The sequence below is a fragment of the Etheostoma spectabile genome, chromosome 11, assembly GCF_008692095.1.
Source record: "Etheostoma spectabile isolate EspeVRDwgs_2016 chromosome 11, UIUC_Espe_1.0, whole genome shotgun sequence".
NCBI classification, from domain to species: Eukaryota; Metazoa; Chordata; class Actinopteri; order Perciformes; family Percidae; genus Etheostoma; species Etheostoma spectabile.
Genome location: NC_045743.1, coordinates 17,084,138 through 17,107,452, shown reverse-complemented (window position 1 = coordinate 17,107,452; position 23,315 = coordinate 17,084,138). Strand labels below are relative to the sequence as shown.

The 23,315-nt window shown below is 40.6% G+C and overlaps 1 protein-coding gene across 1 annotated transcript in view; it reads left to right on the top strand.

Moving 5' to 3' along the window:
* LOC116698234 (inactive dipeptidyl peptidase 10) overlaps window positions 1–23,315 on the top strand; it is a 128,565-nt gene that overhangs the window by 74,561 nt on the left and 30,689 nt on the right. Inside the window, exons 4-10 of the mRNA XM_032530044.1 lie at window positions 6,421–6,515; window positions 6,896–6,970; window positions 14,475–14,527; window positions 15,735–15,816; window positions 18,622–18,742; window positions 20,456–20,610; window positions 22,232–22,329. Of these exons, the coding sequence (XP_032385935.1) occupies window positions 6,421–6,515; window positions 6,896–6,970; window positions 14,475–14,527; window positions 15,735–15,816; window positions 18,622–18,742; window positions 20,456–20,610; window positions 22,232–22,329 (679 nt within the window). The remainder of the gene's footprint in view (window positions 1–6,420; window positions 6,516–6,895; window positions 6,971–14,474; window positions 14,528–15,734; window positions 15,817–18,621; window positions 18,743–20,455; window positions 20,611–22,231; window positions 22,330–23,315) is intronic.

Sequence of the window (23,315 nt, the reverse complement as noted above, 5' to 3'; positions counted from 1 at the left end):
TACATTACACGTTCAGCCCGCCATTAGCACCTGGCCCAGGGCTCCTCTGTAAGAGTCTGGCGGCCCTTTGTGCCCCTGCTCACTCATTTATCGGTCTGTTGGGATCCCAGAGGGGCAACAAGTCAAACTTGCATTGCCCCAAAGCGCAAAATAATCATATAGTATCTGCAGTGTGTTGACGGAGCCATTGTTCAGTGCGATGACTCAGCAGTACTCGGCCATGTGCTGCGATTCTTGGGCTCCAGACCGTAGTCAGTAGTCAGTTTATTGAACACAACTAAATGGAAATGTTTCCAAAGGCAGATAGTGATAGGAGTGAATGACTGCCTCTATCAGCCAATAATCACAGGAACATGCAGGTGCCCCCATTGTGGAAGGCAATTCATTACAAGCGTTCACTGTATTATGACTTTTTTTTAAGATTGATTTTAAAAATCACACATTTTTATTCCACTTGAAGCTGCACTAATCACTATTGGTTATGTTTTGAAGTATCTCAACACCCCAAAGTTGAACCAGGTCCCCAGGGCTCTATGATTGATACCTGCATTTGTTACGCTAGCTGTGTGGCCCCTACCCCACATTCCTTTACATGTTGTAGAAACAGAGACCCTATATAGACCATGATGAAGAATCTGGGAGCCAGAGTGTTATATTGGGCCGAGACACTCTCCAGGCTTCTGCAGAGCTTGTATTGATGCTGAATTCTTTCATGTAATAAACCTTTAAATAATCAAGAAACAGCGTCAAGCGGATTCCTGTCAACACATCATGGCTCTGCAACACAGTTTCAATCAAAGGAGTGTGAACGGTGTCACACATGGTGATGGACCACAGAGAAAACAACCAGTTCCCTTCAGCTCTATAGGGCATTTTAGTCTATTTTGGATACTGTTTTGGTTTTCAGGCCTGCAAATCTCAACCTCATTGACCTTTATTTGTAGTCTCAGCAGCAAATTTGTGTCTCCCTGTACACAAATCTACAGATTAAATAACGTTGTCATCATGTAGGCGCTGTGGAAGACGGCTGCTCTCCAGGAGCTCTCTGGTTTTCTAGCTCTTTTACTTCCTTGAGTGCAGTCGTGCTCTCCTCCGCGCCCCTACTATCTCCTATTTTGTCTCCTCTGTCGTGTGGAGACTTTCTTTTTCTTGTTCTTTCACCTCCTCGCCCCAGTCACCTCAACAAATCCCTTCATGTGACCACATGTACCGTGTGTTGTCCTGTGCATTAATAGTATTATCATTGTGTTTTTTGTATTGTATTCTTCTTTTCTCCTTCTCATGCTGTACCGGATGCTGGTAACTTTAATTTCTTTGCGGGAGTCATCCCAAAGGGATTAATAAAGATAAGTCTAAGTCTAAGTCTACGTCTAACATTTCACCAACTGCCATGAGACTGAGTTGTACTACACGGTAAAACTTGGCCATTTTCTTCACACCACAATTGTGACGAAGTGGGTTAGCTCACCTCTTGACCCATACAGGTCATTAGTTATAGTAAGTAGACACACAGTCATGTTAGTTTCAGTTCCATTTTATGAGGTTGCCAGTCTACAGGTTTCCCTGTGTTGATACGTACAATTGTTTGTTCCTTTGTTCAGTTTAGTGACATCACTGGGCCAAACCAACTAGAGGGTTTTCTTGTGTATAGGAATGTTTATTTTGGTTGTTTTTGGTTATTATATGAAGAAGGTGTGAATAACCCTGACCTGTTTTATAGTCGGTAGGAGATATGTTAAGAGATGGTTAGGTATTAATGTTATGGAGTAGATCAACCTGCTTTAGGATGGGATGGACCGAAGCAGTGGGGGGGGGGGGAATTGACAACCCTATATAAACTGTGGGATTTGTGCTCCCGGAGTAGGGAGGTGACGCTGTGCTGCCAGGACCGATGTGCCTGTTAGTGCTACTATTAGTTTAATGCGCAATTGTCTTTAAGTTTTGATTGGTTGATTATCCGTGTACTGCAGACCATTGAATTAAACCAATCACCTCTGGAAACGTGCAGTGTTTGAGTCTGCCTACCTACCACCTTTCAAGCCACTCCGGGCAACACTACCACAACAATGTAGTTTGAAAAGTAAAAAAAAAACTTCCAGGGCTAGAGATGTGTGATTAATCATTTAGGTAACAGCATCAACAGTGGCATGACGGGGGATTTCCTTTCATTCTCGGCCTTACCAAACAGAGGCAAGTCATTGATGGCCGGGATACTTTTAATCACCGCTGAGATTGCGTGTCATTTTTATTCTCCGAGGCTTTAACGATGGAACTGGTGTCAACTCAGGAGGACACTGGCCTCATTTTCCAATTACTTTTGCTGTAAAGTTTTATATAACCATTGATTTGATGCATGCGCTGCATATAAAATACGCAGACTGTGGTTTGTTTCACTGTGGTGGATTCTAAATGACAAGAGCCCTTTTGAGGATTTGTATTGCCTGCTGAACACTAGTGATCCATCTGTCTTTCTTATTTATTTTCCCTGTCATTACACGCTGACGTGTTTTGAGTGTTTGCTAGTCTACAGCCCTCTTGTCTTGGATTGATTCCTCAGAGCTTATTCATTGACATTTACATGAGATGGGGAACATGAAATGATTTAGACTTGTCAAATGAATTAATGGAATCGAGGCCTCTCAGGACGTTGCGGTGTTGGTTTTGGGATTAGACTGGAGGAACTGCAGGCCCTCCTGTCACTGTTTCCACTGTTGAAAGTTGAAGTGTAATCTCATTGAGCCGAGTTGTTTAAAACAGATCCTCCTAAATGAGTCTTTATCGTTGTTTTCTCTTCTTGTCTAACACTCTTCTCAGGGGCTCAGCTGCAGGGCTTAAAGTGAACAAAACAATCCTTAGCTTGAGGACTTTTGATGTTACTTTGGCCAAGTCATCATCAAAAAAGCGATTTTGTCCATAAATTGACATTAGTTGCTTCATGGACAAAAAAAACATGTAAAAAGCACCCACAACATTGAAAAAGTGACACAAATCAGGGGGGAAAAAGCCCTAATAATAAGTGATCAAAACTTTTTTTTTCATGGTTAACGAGAAGACAACACAAGAGTTAAAAGAAAACATTGAAAGTGTCAAGAAAAGAAAAGTAAAAAAGTTTCAAAAACTAGAAATGAAAACTTCAAAATAAAACATGTCAAACCTTTGCTTTGGTTAGCTTTTTATGTAGCTAGACGTCTGACCTGCGGGACAAGGCCGTTATATTTTAAACAACGGCCAATGACCAATCCCGTTCGGCTATGAACGTGCACACACGTGTTGTGTTATCCCAAACACGGTAACCAACTCGGAGGACAGAGTGCCGTCTCCCGTCTCCACCCTTTTCCTCTTGTCCTCTATTCACGCCCAGCGCCACTTGTTTTTTGTCTCGGTCTTTGTCTTCATCAAAGTTTGTCACGACCACAACTGTGACTCAGCCAGACTTTTTGTGTTGTTTCACAGCAGCTCCATGAGGCAGAACTAGTTTCTACATGCTAACATGCTAACGATACATTACATGACATTTAGCTGACGCTTTCATCCAAAGCGACTTACAATTGCTATCTCTATGCAGACTGTAGTGGCAATCTGTCCACTGGATGACATCTGAAGCCCTTTCCAACTAGGACCGCTGTCGTTGTACGGTTAGTCCTTTAATGTACAACATTTTAAGTAAAAGCACTCACAAAAAGACTTACTTTAATGATTAAAAGCCGCGAACAACGAGATCCAAAAAAACTCACACAGCTGAGGTTGAAAAACTGCGTGGCTTCCCAGATCCAGATCCCCTCCCCCCCCTCACCTGTGATTTCCTTTCTAATCTCTAATTAGCTCCACACACAGGTGACAGGCAGACCTACCGCACACGCACACACACTTAACATATCCAAATTGGCCATTACACAGTGTATATAGGCCCCATGCCTCTCGAGCAACCAGGGGTTAAGTGTCTTGCTCAGGAACACGCTTCTCGCTGTGGGAATTGAACCCAGATCTCCCACACCAAAGGCATGTGTCACAGCCACTGCCCCATCACCACAACTACACCAATGTTAACACATGGATGTTTAGCAGTGTGTTAACGTGTTAACATTTAAACACACGATGCAGAGAGTTTAGGACACATCCTACGCCATGTATCAGCTGTGTGTCTGCTTGGGTTAGATGAGACCAGTGCTACGGGGGGGGGAGTTGTGCCATCCTGCTGCTGCCTTCTGCGTTAACAATAATTGACTTTGAACACTGCTCACTGCTGAACATTCAAACCCCAATCAGCCAATCAGCATAATCTTATATCTATACTTATGCATGTGATGTATTATAGTGATACCAGACATCAGCTGTTGAGTTAAAACACACAGTCGGTCTCACACGGAGATGCGGATGCTCACATTGGTAGGGGCTTTGCAGTGATATGCCAATTAAATTGTCAGCAAATCCACGTGGCGGAGGTTGCCACGGTAACACATGTTCACGGCATTAGCGGCAAAACCAATGCGAAGCTTAAAGTAAACCGAGGTGACGGCAGTGGACTGCTTCTCTTGTGTAAAGACAGCCTCAACCCTTGTGTCGTCTTGCCGTCAAAATTGAAAATCGACAATTTTGTTGGTGCTTTTTTTTTTAAAACAGTTTTGTCCCTTTTTTCACCACTTTTTTCAATGTTTGTCATTTTTTTGACATTTAACACTATGTTTTACAAACTTGTGAACTTTGGTTTTACAGTTATTTTTGGAATTTATGGTCAATAAACCTCATTTATAGGAAATTATACCTAATGTTTGAGTTAGAAAAGCAGAAATTAGGAATTATTGAGACTAAAATTAAAGGAATGGATGTTGGTGGATAATCACAGACTGGAATATGTCAACTTTTACTCAACACTATTTCAACAACACTTCACTTTGTTTTACAATGCTATAAAATTGAATAAGACCCAAAATTAATGAAAGTAGAGATTTGTACTTGGCAAAGAGCGTTGGAATCAATCATGTTATTTTGGGGGATTAAAAAGAACATTGATATAGGACAACATGAGGACAACATGAGGACAACATGAAGACAACATGAGGACAACATGAGGGCAACATGAGGACAACATGAGGGCAACATGTGGACAACATGAGGACAACATAAGGACAACATGAGGACAACATGGGGACAACATGAAGACAACATGAGAACAACTTGGGGACAACATGAGGACAACATAAGGACAACATGAAGACAACATGGGGGCAACATGAGGGCAACATGAGGACAACATGAGGGCAACATGAGGACAACATGAGGACAACATGGGGACAACATGAGGACAAAATGAGGGCAACATGAAGACAACATGAGGGAAACATGAGGACAACATGAGGACAACATGGGGACAACATGAGGACAACATGGGACAACATGAGGACAACATGACGACAACATGAGAACAACATGGGGACAACATGAGGACAACATGGGGACAACATGAGGACAACATGAGGGCAACATGAGGACAACATGGGGACAACATGGGGACAACATGAGGACAACATGAGGACAACATTAGGGCAACATGAGGACAACATGAGGACACCATGGGGACCACATGAGGACAACATGAGGGCAACATGAGGACAACATGAGGACAACATGAGGGCAACATGAGGACAACATGAGGACAACATGGGGACAACATGAGGACAACATGAGGGCAACATAAGGAAAAACTTGACGACAACATGAGGGCAACATGAGGACAACATGAGGACAAAATGAGGACAACATTAGGGCAACATGAGGACAACATGAGGACACATGGGGACCACATGAGGACAACATGAGGGCAACATGAGGACAACATGAGGACAACATGAGGACAACATGAGGGCAACATGAGGACAACATGAGGACAACATGGGGACAACATGAGGGCAACATGAAGACAACATGAGGACAACATGAGGACAACATGAGGGCAACATAAGGAAAAACTTGACGACAACATGAGGACAACATGAGGACAACATGAGGACAACATGGGGACAACATGAGGGCAACATGAAGACAACATGAGGACAACATGAGGACAACATGAGGACAACATGAGGGTTATTGTGACTTCTACTGTCAGTAAATCTCTGTTTTACACTGAACTGAATTATGTATTTGGGTTTATAAATTCAACATGCTTTGACATCCAGAAAAATGGCTTTTAGTACTCTGGAATCAGAAATCTAGTCTCTAAGCTTTTAGATTTTGTTTTCTAACAAAAACAATAATCACATGTAAATGGAATCTCACGTTTCAGATGCTCTCTACCTCTAATCAACTTGTGATGAACAACTTGGTTCAAGTTAGCTGATTTAATCACTCAAATCCTTTAGAAACACTCATAATAATATTAATGTAGATGCAGTACTTTGAGCGGGCCTGTTTATCTCTTAGATGACGAAATCATCTTTCGGAGCTGGGATGGAGACGTCATGAAATTCAACAGACGCACCAACGAGACAGAGGTCCTGCTGAAAAACACCACGTTCGTAAGTGCTAGCTGCTGTCTTTCTAAAAATCCTGGGAACTATTTCCAGCGCATTGAGAATTCAATTTCAGTTCTTGTTTCCTTTGAGATTCATAAAGTTATAAAGTCAAAATTAACAAACCAGTACCAACAAAATTACACTAGATTTACACTGGAAAAATCCATTTAAAGAATAGGCTATTGCATGCAAACCATGTCACATTTATTTACATTCACTGGAACAGATGTATTGATGACCTGATCCCAGTTTGTGAAATTACATTTTTACTTGAATTTGGACAATGATTATTTAGCAAGTGTATCTCTAAAGTATCCTTAGTGTGAGAAAACCCCCTAAAAATGTTTTTTTGTAAAAATGTCCGTCTCCTTTTCTTCCCACAGGCGACTTTTAAGGCCTCAAAGTTTGCAGTTTCTCCAGATCTGACTTTTGTTCTTCTGGGATATGATGTCAAGCAGGTGAGAACATCTTCTTTCTAATATTCTGGTTATACACACACACACAAACACACACACAAACTACCGGTCAAAGGTTTGCGGTCACTTACAAATTTCCACCCCACTCCATTATAGACAGAATTCCAGCTGATCTGATCCCATTTTCTGTCTGTTGCTGTGTAAAATGTTCCAGCGTCCCTGGTTGAAACAGGAAAAAGTCTAAAACCAGTCAAACAATAATCCCCTCAGTATGTGCCCTGCTAACTTCCTATCTGACCGTACGCACTGTAGACCTGCATCCGGCTCTGGTTGTTTCTTTCAGCTTCTCCTCCCAGAAACCTTTCCCCTCCCTGCTGCGACACACAGCTGGACCCCCAGGCTGCTAGGACTAGACTCGAGCCCGCCACGGCTCACTGGGGAGGTTCAGCTGGCTTATGAGACAAGCTGGCAGTAGAAAGAAAAGAACCGCATCCCTGCACCAGAGGGTCTTGGATGGGGTTTGTTTGCCACTCTTGGCTCCCAGCACATAAGGCCAAGTGTCCACTAGACAACAGACATCTAATTTAGCCATCCTAGATTTATTTTCAGACTGTGTAGATCATCACTGCCTCCTGCCTCCTTTTGTTTTGGCGTCAAGCACATCAATTAAGCAGTTTTTAATGATATTGGTGAAAGATTTAGGATTCAAAATGGAACGCTCTCGCTGAAGAGGTGGAGTTACCATACCAGACAGTGATGGAGAAGACTAGCACGGCTCCTACTGTTGCTCTGTAAAATTGGAGCATTGCATCCCTAGCTACACCAAACTCTCTGAGCTGGCGCGGAAAGCGAAGCCTCTGCTGGGCTTTGCAGTCTGACATGGTCACATATACATGTATCGGCCTACATACGGAGCAGTCTTTGCATGTTGTAACTTTTGATGTGTGCTACATTGAGCTATTCAAGGCAAAGATTACAAAAGTGGATATTTAATTTGTTTTCAAAACCTCCGTCTGAGCCAGCTACGTTTACAAGGAATAGCTTCACTTGCTCCTGCAAGGCCTGGTTCAAAGACTGGCAGTGGCTACAATAATTAGTATCAGAAGAGTATATTCATGTTAATGTTTCATGATTGATATAAGCATGCAACTGGAAGTAGTCCATGACCCATATTCAAAGCAGTAAATACTGTAAATACTGTATAAATACAGCACATTCATAGCAAGTTTGATACGCCCCTCAGTGATGCTGAGGGAAAGATTCACATAAAAAGACTTTTTGCGATTTGTTGGTTGGTAAAACACAAAGAATAAATAAATCCGCCCTTAATGGCCTGGATGAGGATCGGTTCTCTGAGCCACCAGCATGTCTGAAGAGGCAATACCACAAAACAAACAGTGAGCTCCGAGGCCTTTGCTCCACCATTTAACAGGGTGTTTACAGAGAGCTGTGGTTGCAGGGGGTGTTGGAGGGTTGTGTGTGTGTGTGTGTGCTGACAGAATGAGCTAAAACAGGATTATCACATCGATCATTTGTTTACAGGCTGCTTTTTTTAGACGATTTCAGCTTTTTCCATTGTGAGCACATCCTGGTACAGTGGTGGAATAGTTTCCTTCTCTGTATGTTTCTCATGCAGATACAATTCAAATAACTGCAATGAATATCATGCAGCAGCATTGTACATCATTATTGTACATCAAATGTACAATATCGCTACTACTCTATCTCCTAAGGCTGCCCATAACAATTATTTCATTATCGATTAAGCTGACAATAATTTTCTAGATTACTTGATTAATAGTTTGGTCTATAAAATGCAAGGAAATACTAAAACATCCCAGCTTGTCAAAGTCCAAGGTGATGGTATGTATACTTATGCCCCTGTGTTTTAACATAGGGGGGTGTATACTTATGCCCCTGTATTTTAACATAGGGGGGTGTATACTTATGCCCCTGTGCTTTAACATAGGGGGTGTATACTTATGCCCCTGTGCTTTAACATAGGGGGTGTATACTTATGCCCCTGTGCTTTAACATAGGGGGTGTATACTTATGCCCTGTATTTTAACATAGGGGGGTGTATACTTATGCCCCTGTATTTTAACATAGGGGGTGTATACTTATACCCCTGTATTTTAACATAGGGGGGTGTATACTTATGCCCCTGTATTTTAACATAGGGGGTGTATACTTATGCCCCTGTATTTTAACATAGGGGGGTGTATACTTATGCCCCTGTATTTTAACATAGGGGGGTGTATACTTATGCCCCTGTATTTTAACATAGGGGGTGTATACTTATGCCCCTGCATTTTAACATAGGGGGTGTATACTTATGCCCCTGTATTTTAACATAGGGGGTGTATACTTATACCCCCTGTATTTTAACATAGGGGGGTGTATACTTATGCCCTGTATTTTAACATAGGGGGTGTATACTTATGCCCTGTATTTTAACATAGGGGGGGTGTATATCTTATGGGGGCCCCTGTATTTTAACATAGGGGGGTGTATACTTATGCCCCTGTATTTTAACATAGGGGGGTGTATACTTATGCCCCTGTATTTTAACATAGGGGGGTGTATACTTATGCCCCTGTATTTTAACATAGGGGGGTGTATACTTATGCCCTGTATTTAACATAGGGGGTGTATACTTATACCCCCTGTATTTTAACATAGGGGGGTGTATACTTATGCCCTGTATTTTAACATAGGGGGGGTGTATACTTATGCCCCTGTATTTTAAACATAGGGGGTGTATACTTATGCCCCTGTATTTTAACATAGGGGGGTGTATACTTATGCCCCTGTATTTTAACATAGGGGGGTGTATACTTATGACCCTGCATTTTAACATAGGGGGGTGTATACTTATACCCCTGTATTTTAAGGAAGAACATTCATTTATTTATGAAACATTATTCATTCACAAAGAAAATTGGTGTCCTTAAAGGTTGGATTTTACCTCATTTTTAAATTAAGGCATTAAGATAAATTTCCAAAACATGATTTTTTATTCCTTTTTTTTTAGTCAACTTAAGCATGGGGGTGTAAACTTACGAGCACAACTCTAAATAAATAAAATGCATCATCATCATCAACATATTTACAAAATAACACTATTCTAAAATCTGACATCAAGCCTATCGGTACCTCTTTGTGTCCTTTATGTTAAGCTCATCAGAGTCATGTGATCCAGGCACGCGGGACAGATAAGAGACGGGGGCCTCTAAGGTGCGGATCTAAAGATAGAAACAGGCTGTGCACACATTCCTGAAAAAACTCATTAACATTGCGGTGTGTAGAGGGCATTTGTTAGCAAGGCAAAGGGGCTCTGTATCAGATCTCTGAAAGGGAGTTGTGATTACAGAGAAACAGCTGAAAGACTTTTAGAATTGACCCTTGAGCTGAGTGAAGCAACGGGGCATTCTGACATGGTTGGGATAGGTCTAATCAGCAGCTGCTTTGCATGTACATGACTTAATAATTGTCAGCCATTGCACCTAAAGATAGCTCAGCAAAAGTTTGCCTCTGAATGCGTAGGGTGTATTGAGCCCAGCTCAGAGGAAACAAGACCCGCCCCCCCCATCGGATACGTAATGCAAATGAACCACTGCCTTCTCAAGGGCATATAACAACTGGCAAAAATTTTGTATAGGCTTAACACTGGCTTATTTCTGTGGTGGCAAACTGAATCACTTGCAAGTCACTCTCACTCTGTGCCCAACATACTCTGTCCATGCCCCCCCCCCCCCCCCCCCAACCCCAGTACAACCCCACTGTCTATTCCCTTGTTGCTGCATCATGCTACGTAAAAGCCGACATCTGGGTCACTTGAATAATTAGGTCAACAACATTCCTGTAAACTCAGCCGGCGGCACCTTGGTAATTGCAGTACCTCTTGGATCAGTGGAGTTCTGGATCAGCTTTATCTGATGTCTTCTGCACGGTCCCAGTGTGCATTAGTGGTGATGACACGTACTGCAGATCTAATTAATCATTGGCTTATTTGAATGTAATCACAGCTCTTTGACTCCCTTCGGAAGAGACGAGCCCCAGAACCATTATCTTAAATACTGTACATATCATAAACATACATTAAAGCAGTGCAGTGATTATAAAACAGTAATTTATGATAATAATGATACATAAGAGCAATAATCATCTGTATTCATCCACCAATAACTGCAGATTAAAGCAGTAAGGGTGTTTTCAAAGGGAATTATCAGAGTTTGAAATTCATGTTAAGATGTTTTTTTCTACTTTACGATTAATGTTTGCATTATCAGTTCATCGTTTACATTTACATTATTATTATTGCAGTGTTTGCCATTATTCTGAAAAAGACAATATTCCTACTTTACACGGCTAATAAAAGTAAATATTCCACTGATATTCCTGTTCACATGCAGTAGTGCAGAACAAGTTTTCAATGTTTTCCAGCAGTGGAGGACTCGTTGGGCCGTGCGAACACAGCCTCTCTCTTTTATTCCTTTTATTCCCTATAAGGTCGTGATTGCGATGTTTGTGTATTTCCAACATCCTGTTGATATCCATGTCTTTTATAATGAGTAAAATTAGCTGTATTTCTGCATTCTTTTCCTTTACATCTCCACCCCAGCCCTGCAAACTATTGGTTGGCTGGTTTATAGTTAAACAACCATGGCGTTGGTTGGCTGGTTATAGTTAAACAACCATAGCGTTGGTTGGCTGGTTATAGTTAAACAACCATGGCGTTGGTTGGCTGGTTTATAATTAAACAACCATGGCGTTGACACCATTCTGTGCACGATTGATCCCTGGCTGAGGGAAATGGAGTGGTTCTACAGTATTTATCATATCGCTCTGGGGGAGCTTACTACTATGTTGTTATGCTAATGCTTCAGCTGGTTAACATGCAGAGACACCCAGGTGTTGAACAATTATCTCAATGAATCCAAAAACTCAGTGGCTATTCTCCGGTCAGTTCTTCGCACATGCAGGGCAACTTAGAGGATGTGTAAATAAGTGGCACTGGAGAATGAAAATTATATTAACAAGTCATATTTAAATGCACTGATTTGCAGGTAATTACAGATAAATCACCTAGGATTGTATGTTAATTCATACACTTTAAACAAATTCAAACAAAGTGCCTGTTCGGTTCTTTCCAGCTCCACTTTTTTTTTTAAGGTTTCAGTAAGAGTTTTGCTACAGAAACTTAATGGTTTTTTATTTATCAGTTACAATTTAATAAATAAATACATTGGGGAGGTCACACTCACACTTTTGGCTTTGTATCATTCAATGAATCTGCTTCAGGCACAACTTTGACTTCTTACAAATTACAGTATGTATTGGTGTTGTATCGGATCTCTTTTATGAAGAAACCTTTTACACTATTTAGACACTCTCTATGTATTCAATAAGTTAGAAAGATCGGCCCTGGATGTTATTAGCCTAGCTTGGTACAACGCCATATAACATTATCTAACATTAGCCTAGGCCAAATAGGATAAATAAGTCTCACAACAGCTTTAAAATGGTATTCCTTACTGAACATGTTCTATCACACACACACACACACACACACACACACACACACACACACACACACACACACACACACACACACACACACACACACACACACACACACACACACACACACACGCCGGCTCGACGTATCCACACCAACATCTCCAGACATGGCATCTGATTGGAGGCTGGTCTCACTTTGTCCCACAGCAACATTAAATACTTTAAATGTGTGGACAGTTTCTGTTAATAATGTATTCTTGCATAATGTAATATTGTAGTAAGTGTTCATTTCATCATAATATTCAGATATATCATAAAGAATTGAACATGCACGTGTATTTTAAGTTACGTTAAAGAGGGGGGGAGGGGGGTCACATATGAGCATTAAAAAATGTACTTGAAAGCATTAGTTACTTTCTGAAGTAACTAGTTACTTGTATAATTTGTGGCTGAGTATCTAATGTAGTTACTTTTTAGAAAAAGTAACTGGAACTAATTACTGTTTAAAAGTAACTTTCCCAACACTTTTTTGAATGATACCCAGCGCTATCAACGAGTGACCAAAGGTCTAAAAGTGACTTTATTTTTTGCTCCCGTCACATTCTTGACAGAGGGAAGGCAGAGAAATGTCATATCACGGTTCTCATATGTCTGGAGCACTGACATTTTCCTCTCTGGCATTTTTTTGCAATTGATATGCAGATGTATTGTATGTGTTGACCTTTGGATGAACGGGTAAAATGCCAGGCAATTTCATGTTTCTTTCATAAAAACGACATAGCTACTGTATATATATGTAGTTCCACTCACTGTACCACTCCCATGCCAAATGTTCTTAGTAGCCTTTATTAAGCTGTATTATCCCAATGCATGCACACCTGAGACTCCACCAGTAGCATGGAATTCAAGGTAGTGGAAATTTAATAAACGTGTAAAAGAGGTTTTTATTAATGATATCTAATTTCTTCAGATCATTGGGCAAGTATGGGGACAAAAGCTATGATAACAACTGATTATTTTATGACAAATGGCAGGTTTTAGCGTCAGATTCAATGCACAAGGTTTTGTCATAGTGCAGTCCAGTCACAGCTTTTGTGTAAAGTAAAGCACTCCCACTGCTTTTAACCCTCATGTTGTTCTTGAGTCAAATTGACCCGTTTTCCTAAATCAATGTTGTTTTTAACTACCCAGTTGCAAATACTCAAAATAACATGATTGATTCCACAAAACGCTCTTTGACAAGTACAAATCTCTACTTTCATTAATTTTGGTGCATCTTATTCCATTTTATAGCATTTGAAAACAAATTGAAGTGTTGTTGAAATAGTATTGAGTAAAAGTTGACATATTCCAGTCTGTGATTATCATCAACATCCATTCCTTTAATTTTAGTCTCAATAATTCCTAATTTCTGCTTTTCTAACTCAAACATTAGGTATAATTTCCTATAAATGAGGTTTATTGACCATAATTCAAAAAATAGCTGTAAAACTAAAGTTAATAAGTTAGTGTTATAGTAGTACTGGAAACGTAAAAAAAAAGTGACAGACATTGAAAAAAAGTGGTGAAAAAAGGAACAAAAACATAAAAAGTTAAAAACATTGATTGAAAAGCGTGGAAGACAACGCGAGGGTGGATGTCGTTTGAACACCTGAGCACAGTTGCTCCCAGTTCACTCTCACGTCCTCTGAAATGGAAATCCATGCTGTGAATATTGCTAAAACTGACCAAGAAATACAGAGAAACTCAATCTGCAGAAGTAAAGAAAAGGAAACTGGGAAAAGCAGGAAATAACTGAATTAAAGGAATCAAGCTCGTGGACCAAAAACATCACAAAACACAATCACAAAATGCTTTTTTAGAATATCGGTTGTGATCTTTTGCGTACTCTACTTTTTTAGACATGATTAACTTAGGTGTATCCTGTTTTTCTTGCTTGTTGAGGTCCTAATAATTAATGGAGAGAGAACATAGGTCTGTTCATAATAACACTGATAGAGTTTTTCTTGTAATTGGGTTTTAGGTCTACCAGCACTCTTTCTTGGCTTCGTACCTGATCTACAACCTGTACACAAGGTGGGTTAACGTAGAAATAAACCTAAGTACCAAATGACTTTCTTTTAATTTTATGGTCACATGTTCGACATGCAGCCTACAGTGGGACCAAACACTTTTATGTGAGAGACAAACCAGCTGAGTGACTTCAGTGGCTTGATGGTTAAAAAGTAACATTAAAGTATGGATTTGATATGGTATTTTGCAGGTTTGGGGACACATGCTATGATAAGGATTGATTATTTTACAGCAAATGTTAGGTTTTAGTGCCAGATTCAATCATTATGCAATCCAATCACAGCTTGTGTCAGTTGCGCTGTGTAAAGTAAAGCACTTAGCTTTTATATTGTCAATGTTTTTAGTGTTATAAGTTATCATGTGTTCATAACCGGCCCCAGGGTGGGACTAACTGAGACGGAGGAAGAAAGGCTCCCTAACACTATCGTTAACCCTAACCCTAGCCCCTAACACTAACCCTAACCCTAACCCCTAACCCCTAACCGTAACCCTAACCCCTAACCCTAACCCTAACCCCTGACCCTAACCCGAGATGACGGTAGCTTCTGCCTTCTGCTTTAGAAGTGGTGAAATCACAGCTCACAGCAGCCTAATATGATACACTGTTTGATATCTAGTTTCAGAAACAAATGCCTTTCACGTAGTGTAAGCTATTTTATTGAGTTCCCTCTTTGAGTGAATTTAAACTGGGCTTTTATTGTGAAAGGTAGACATGCAGTTGCTAGTAGCGCTTATCCCGTCCAATCAGGGTTATTAGGTTATAGGATAGGTTAAATAGGTAATTCTCTTGTAATTTGTGTGTTGTCTTTGTCTCCAAAGCTGAATGCTGTGGTTTCCTATCTCAGCGAACGCATCACTCCAGCTTTACTCTCTGGATAAAACCGTTTTTTAAACCTAGCCAAACTGAGAAATACAGAGAGAGTTTGTGGAGCTGCTTATTTGGCTTTGGATCATCTCATTTGGAAAGGGCTTGAATAAAAGGGCATTCACTAATATAGAATAGATCTACACTACAGCTATAAGAAGACTGGGACATTTGAAGAGTTCCTATCATGTGCATGGTTGAAGTCACTGCAGATGTTACACATTAACTTCATAACATAATTTCACCGTTTGCACGCTGTAAATTTGCAGGATTGTATCTGTTCTGAGATTGTCAGGTGTTACAGTGCTTCGTGTGTAATCTGTTTTTTGATTGTCCTTGTATCAGAGAGGTGCGGGAGCTGAATCCTCCAGAGGTGTCAGATTCAGTCCTCCAGTTTGCCTCGTGGGGAGTTCAAGGTCAGCAGCTGGTGAGTAGTTCAATGGCAACTCGGTGGAAAAACAACGGAAGCACTGGGGTGAATCCACCATTGTTTACTCAATGACACAGTCGTGGGTAATTTAATCCTGGAGCCAAACAGTTTATACAATTTACATATTTTCATTTAAATGTTTTTTTCCCGATTACCCAAGAGAGTCAACAACAAAACCTGAAGACAACTTAACGCCCACGGAGTCATATTTTATTTCCACCAAGGAAATCCAAATTACAAATATGCATCTCCTCCTCATCAGATGTGAGCAGTGTTCAACCTGGCCCCTCATCGTCTGCGCCTCAACAAGTATTAGAGGTCTCCACAACAATGGGTTAAGAAAAAAAAAAATGTGTGTGGCTTAATATTCATTAAGGTCACTCACAAAATCCTACTTTTAGATGACAGAAACATGCATAAAGAATACAGCTGCAGACTCGATGCACAATCTATCCTGGAAAAATGCTAAGAATACCAAATGTAAACTGATAGCTTTTCTTTGCATTGAAATATGTGTCTATTGCCATTTGTAAGATATTGTACAAACAGTTATGAGAATACATTGAAATGTCAACTTGAGTTGTTAAAGGTCAGGGAATTACGGACCCAAATACAGAGATGAGGCAGGAGAAGTTTGAGTTTGAGGATTTAATAATAAGAAAGGGATCACAAAAAGAACTAGGCACCACAAGGAGTCCAGAGGAAGCAGCAAAAATGAATGTCCAAAAATGACGACAAACACAAAGAACAGGATATAAGCAAAAACAGGAGCACACAGACTGGTAGAAACTCACAGGGGAAACTCAGAGGGGAAGAAAGAGTCCAAACGCACATTCACTGTAAAACAGTGACAGGAAAAAAACAACAAAAAACAACAAAAAATGATCTGACAGAAGGGAACGCAGAGGCTAAATACACGAGGTAACACGCAAACAAGGGACAGGTGAGACACATCAGGACGGGGGAGGAGGATCAGACACACAGTAAAACACAGGAAGTAGAACTAGACAAGGCTAGACTATCAAAATAAAACAGAACATTAAGACACTCACTGGAAGACACAAGACAGGAAGTAGAACTAGACAGGGCTAGACAGAAAGCCAGACTATCAAAATAAAACAGAACACACAGGCACTCACTGGAAGACACAAGACTGGAAGTAGAACTAGACAGGCTAGACAGAAAGCCAGACTATCAAAATAAAACAGAACACACAGACATGCACGGGAAGACACAAGACAGGAAGTAGAACTAGACAGGGCTAGACAGAAAGCCAGACTATCAAAATAAAACAGAACACACAGACATGCACGGGAAGACACAGGACAGGAAGTAGAACTAGACAAGACGAGGGAGACACAATCGTAAGAGGAAATAAACAAAACAGGAAACAGGCAACAGAAATGTCCACAACCACAACAGTTAAATTACAATGTTGATTTTTCAATTGATTTTTATTTTTTAGACCAGACACAGAATCCATTATTGAGAAAACAATAAGCAGATTGAACACATGCAAAAAGGTGAAAACCAATGTTTACTGTCACGTGGTTTGTAATAGTGTGTGATATATGATTTATTGCATTCATAGAATCCTCTTAGACTTAGTCGTCTCTTTCTTAATCCTTTTGGGATGACCCCCGCAAGGAAACGGAAATTTCCAGCATCCGTTTTAGCAAGAAGAAGTAACCTGCTCTGACGTGAAGCCTTATCAAACGCTGTTTCGGACCTGAGAGGAAACACACTCCCTTTAAAAGCAATTATTCTGAGGAGAAGCCAGCAACAGATCTACTAATCGAGGTGTAGCTGGAAGACGTGTTGTTGTGTGAGTGATGCCTCCATCGTGCAGAGTGCAGAGTATCATGCACGGATGGATCAGTCCATTATTTTCTCCAGCGCAGACAAGGAAAGTAATTAACCATTTGATAGCATATTTATCTCGTTTCCTCTGCATTTCTGCCTGTCCCATGTGGAACCTACTCTCAAGGAAACCCTTTCATTCATTCATTCATTCATTCATTCATTCTTCATTCATTCGTATTTATTATTCAGGAAAGTTAGAAAAAGTAGCATTGCATTACAATGTAAAAACGGGTCTGACTCAGGTTAAAAACTGGTTTTCAGCAGGTTCCTGTTCCGCAGAAACATAAAACCTGGTCCAGCACGTCGGGACAGACATTACTACAAGACATAAATATGGAAAGATACAATTTAGACAACCAAAACAACAATGCAGTTACATAAGGACAAAGACATTTATACAAGACATCAGCTGGGCTGGACACACCGCAGCTGAGTAGCGTTCGTTACGCGTTCACGAGCTCGCCCTGCGTATTCATCCGTGGTATCAGATGAGATGAGACACTGACTCAATGTATTTTATTAATAAGCATGTTGAGATCAGATGGCGAGGTTCAAGCAGAGATGTGTGTTGCCTCAGTCACGGTGCTTTAACTTTAAGATGTATGCATAAAAAGTGACAGGATTGTATGTTTGTGAAACATCTTTAAATGTGCTCTGGATTAAATCAAAGATTCTTTAGCACTAATGGTACGAATGGTGGGAAACTGTACACACTCCCGGTCTCCTTAATGTGGATTGGCTCGTTTCAAATTGTGGATGAATTAACAGTTATATTTTCAAAGACTGCAGCATGTTACATCTGCATTAAATTTACACATACAACTACAATTATGTACGAGAAGTTGTGAGCGTTTTGTACTACACGCTGGGTGTACATGGATTTGTTTTCATACATGCTTTTGGGTAATTAAAATAAATATGTTGCTCCCCCTTTGACAGATATATATATTTGAAAACAACATTTACTACCAAACGGATGTTCAGAGCAGCTCGTGGAGGCTCACGTCCTCGGGACAGGAGGGGATCGTCTTCAACGGCATCACGGACTGGCTTTATGAGGGTAAGAGAGAGTAAACCGGGTCTAAGACCTGGATCTAAAACCGCCACAATGGATCTAGTTGGGAGGGATAGCAACTTGAGAATCTGGCATTACTCTAGCTGAGGGAAATTTGTGTGTGTGTAAGGATTCTTATTATTATTACAGTGTAAGACTGGACTTTGTGAGAAATTTGGGCTGTGGCACAGGAAAAAATGTCTCTGTACCATGTATGCCATTATACCATTATACCATGTACCATGTACCGTGTATACCATTATATCATTATACCATGTACCATGTACCATGTACCATGTATACCATTATATCATTATACCATGTACCATGTATACCATTATATCATTAAACCATGTACCATGTATCATGTATACCATTATATCATTATACCATGTACCATGTATACTATTTCATGTACACATGACAAAGGTCTAGTAAAACCATAATTTATGTTTACTTGACATGGTTCTCCCATTAATTATGACTTATGTCTGTCAGGAACAAAGGCAGACATACCTCATGTCATATTGTCATTGCTGCTGTAAAACCCTCATAGGGTTGGGGTGGATGGATGGATGGATGGATGGGTGGATGGATGGATGATGGGTGGATGGATGGGTGGATGGATGGATGTGGATGGTGGATGGATGGGTGGATGGATGGATGGATGGGTGGATGATGGGATGGTGGGTGGATGGGTGGGTGATGGATGGGTGGATGGTGGGATGGGGTGGATGGTGGATGATGGGTGGATGGGTGGATGGTGGATGATGGATGATGGGTGTGATGGATGGGTGGATGGATGGATGGGTGGATGGATGGATGGTGGGTGGATGGATGGATGGGTGGATGGATGGGTGGATGGATGGATGATGGGTGGATGGATGGGTGGGGTCAAATAGGTGTTTCTTATTCATAGCCAAATAAAGCTTCATGAAGCGTCGCATGAACCCTTTTCTTTTTTTCCTGAGCCCACTAGATGGCGCTCTCTGTTCAATAAAGGGTTGAAAACACACTGAGTTGCCGTTCCTTGAGCTTTTTCTTTAAACCAAAAACACCACGTAGTGGGCTCAGAATAAAAATGTTTCGTGAAGCTTCGTTTGGCCATCCTGATTTCTAGGAACAATCTATTCAGCAACATCTGTCCCCAATCTTACCGTTTTGGTGCACAAACCTAATCAAATCGTATTTATTAGAATCATTTAGAATCATTTTGCAATGCTTGTATGGGATTGTCTAGTCACAGTGTACTGGTAAAAACACAAGGATAATAAATCTGACATTGTATATGTGAGTCTTATACGTTTGGAATTAGTATTACTGTTAAAAAAAAAAAAAACTAATATTATTTCAACAAATAGGAAAAATGTTTATATGTAGCTCGTTAAATTTAACAGTACAAAGTCCATTATGTAAAAACTGACATGTCTTATGTTCAGTTTGTGTTGTTTATCCACATATTTAAAAGGAATTTAACTTTTTAAATTGACTAAGGCTCATGGCGCAGTATGTTTTCATTGAATCAATCAAGTTATCCAAATGTAGAATTCCAATCATTTACTGAACCATCTTGACTAATGACATACTAGGTCTATTGTATATTCACCACAAACAGCCTTAGATTAAAAGACAAAGCATCAACAGGAAAGGGAATTTGGTTTTACAGTTAAAATCCAGGAGTCCTGAGCCTGACTTATTTGTCTTGTCTTGGTTTTTTAGAGGAGGTGTTGCACACAAAGGTGGCCCACTGGTGGGCACCTGACAGCTCCAGACTGGCCTACCTCACCATCAACGACTCCCTGGTTCCCAACATGCTCCTGCCCCGCTTCACCGGCTCCCTGTACCCCCGGGGGACGGAGTACCCGTATCCAAAGGTAAAACTAACGCCTCGTTTCCACCCATTTCGGCTCAACCAGACTCACTTTAGGTACCAGGTCGTTTTCCACTGCCGATAGCATACCCTCACACTTGTCCTTTCGTTTTGTACAACTTGGTCTCACAGGATTCTGTGAAATGATCACAGACTGTTACCAGCGCATTACGTGGTGGTGGCACGGCATGTGTGAACCTTCGGTGTATTCACCACGGAAAACAACGCCAAAGTAAAGTCAAGGAGAAGAAGACGTAGCATTAGGAGTGTCAACGGGAGCAAGTAGTATGAAAGCCCCCCAAATCCCCGTTGGGAGCTTGATTGGGGGGGTGGGGGGGTCCAACAACAGAAGACTTTCCCCAGGGCTGGGCGATGTGGAGAAAATCAAATATCCCAATATTTTTGACTAAATATCTCAATATCTTAACAATATTGTAGTGTTGACTATTGGTGCGTTCACCAAATATTTACACAATGAGATTTTTGATAAATAACCATCAGTAATGTGGATATGATGACTAAGTGGGTAAAGGCCAATAAGAAAACAGCTACAACAGTCTGGTAAGATCCGAAAAGGATGTCACTTTACTGTAATGCAGCCTTTAAAACCAGGAAATAGTAGAATATTATGATATCCAAAATCTAAGGCAATATCTACACTGCATTCCAAATTATTATAAATGATATTTTACACTAATTGTCCTGAATAGTGGATGCAAATGACAGTCAGTATAATTTCAAGTCAACTGTCAGGGTATAAGTCAAATTTCATTGAACAAACCACCCGATGAAAACAGTAAACAACGATTTTTGCATCATTACAGTTTTATTTCCAGACAAAATACAGAGATCTCTGGTCTCAGAGGGACATGAGGGAGGGAAGCACGGCCATTCAAAAATACTACAAGGTTTCTTTCATTCATTCATTCATATATGTTATACAGGAAAGCTAAAAGTCCCATTACATTACAATATAAACGGGCCTGACGCAGTTTAAAAACTGGTTTTCAGCAGGTTCCTGTTCTGCAGAAATATAAATCATGGCACAGCACGTCGGGACAGACATTTGTACGGGACATAGATATGGACTGGACACATTCAGACAACAGCAATACACAAAGACATTTATACAAGACGTCAGCCGGAAAAGACAAGTGCTGACAGTGCAGACAAGGCGTGGACAATACGTGAGCTAATTAATTAATGCGTAAGTGTAACTGTAAGAAGGAGCTGTTACAAGCTCATACAAAGCTGAATGCAAATTGGTGAACCATCCCTTTAAGATGAGATCAAGTTGCTTTGTAACACAGATCAACATGTCCCAGAACTCGGTTTACTGATTAGATACTTCCTGCTGTACAACAGCCTGAGTTTACAATAACCTGCATCTCCATTGCATCAAACCCGCATTGGTAACTATACAACGGCAGGCTCTGGGCTGTATCCATTAAGGGGAGGGAATCCTTTTGTCGTTTAATTCCTGAAACAGGGGCTTGTATTCTCTATTATTGTCTTACTGTTCCGCATGGCAGCGTTTAAGAATAGAAAACAAGTGCAGTGTGTTGCCCAGTGCATGTTGTTATTGCTGCAGTGCATCATGGGTGTTTGTGGTGGTTTTTCTGTAGATGGGCCAGATCAATCCCAGCGTCAGACTCTATGTGGTCTCCCTGGACGGCAGCTCCCTCACAACCGAACTGAGACCTCCTGACAGTTTGGAAAAGAGGTGAGATGTAAACACAGCCTAAATAATGATGATTCTAAAGGCTCGTCCACACCAAGAACAATAACTATAACCATAACTATAACCATAACTATTACGAAATGAGCATTCACACAGCTGTTCTGGAAACAGTTGTAAACACACGCGCTCCAACTGATAATAATACACTGATATTGCATAATATAATAATAATATAACATAAGATCACAGGAATGCCTGTGTTTATTAGAAATTGATCGATACTGTTTTTTTCAAGGCCGAGATTAATTATTAGCAGTTAAAATAACAGATATTTAAAACCGGAGCAGAGGGATGGCCACAGGGCTTCATTGTTTATCAGGCAAATAAAAAAGTGATAAAGATATCCTGCAAACTGCCAAAAATCGGCCAGGGACGTCAATCGGTCTATCCCTGGGGGGGGGGGTTTAGCAGAGCACTGGAACAAAAACACCAACACATGAGCGACAGTATGATAATAACGTCCAAAACACAAAGATCCCCTCTCAGTGGTTTCAGTGACATTAGAAATACTAAGTGAAATACACCCTCCACCTGTGTGGAACTAATCTGTCCTCAGCGTCATGGTGTAGATTCAGATGGATTTTGATTGGCTGTCAGAGTTTCTATCCCAGAGAGACCGTCCCCCTCTGTCGTTGTCCTTGTAGTTGTGGTGTGGACTCCACCTTCCACTTGAGTTAAAACGGGTTTAAAGCTGTCGTTAGTAAAGTGGCGTCAAATAAAGGTTTTGTAAAGTGCGGTTGCCATGGAAACAATAAGAAACAATATTGCAGTGTGAGTAGGTGACGTTAAAATTAAATTGAATATGTAATTAAAGTAATGAAGCTAAAGTGGGTAACCATAATATAAGTTATATGAATAATATTGAAAAAGTAAGTACTTGTAATGGAAAATTAGACTTACAGTAATTATTCATTCGCACAAGGGGCGGCTGTGGCTCAGTGGTAGAGCGGTTGCCTGCCAATCGGAAG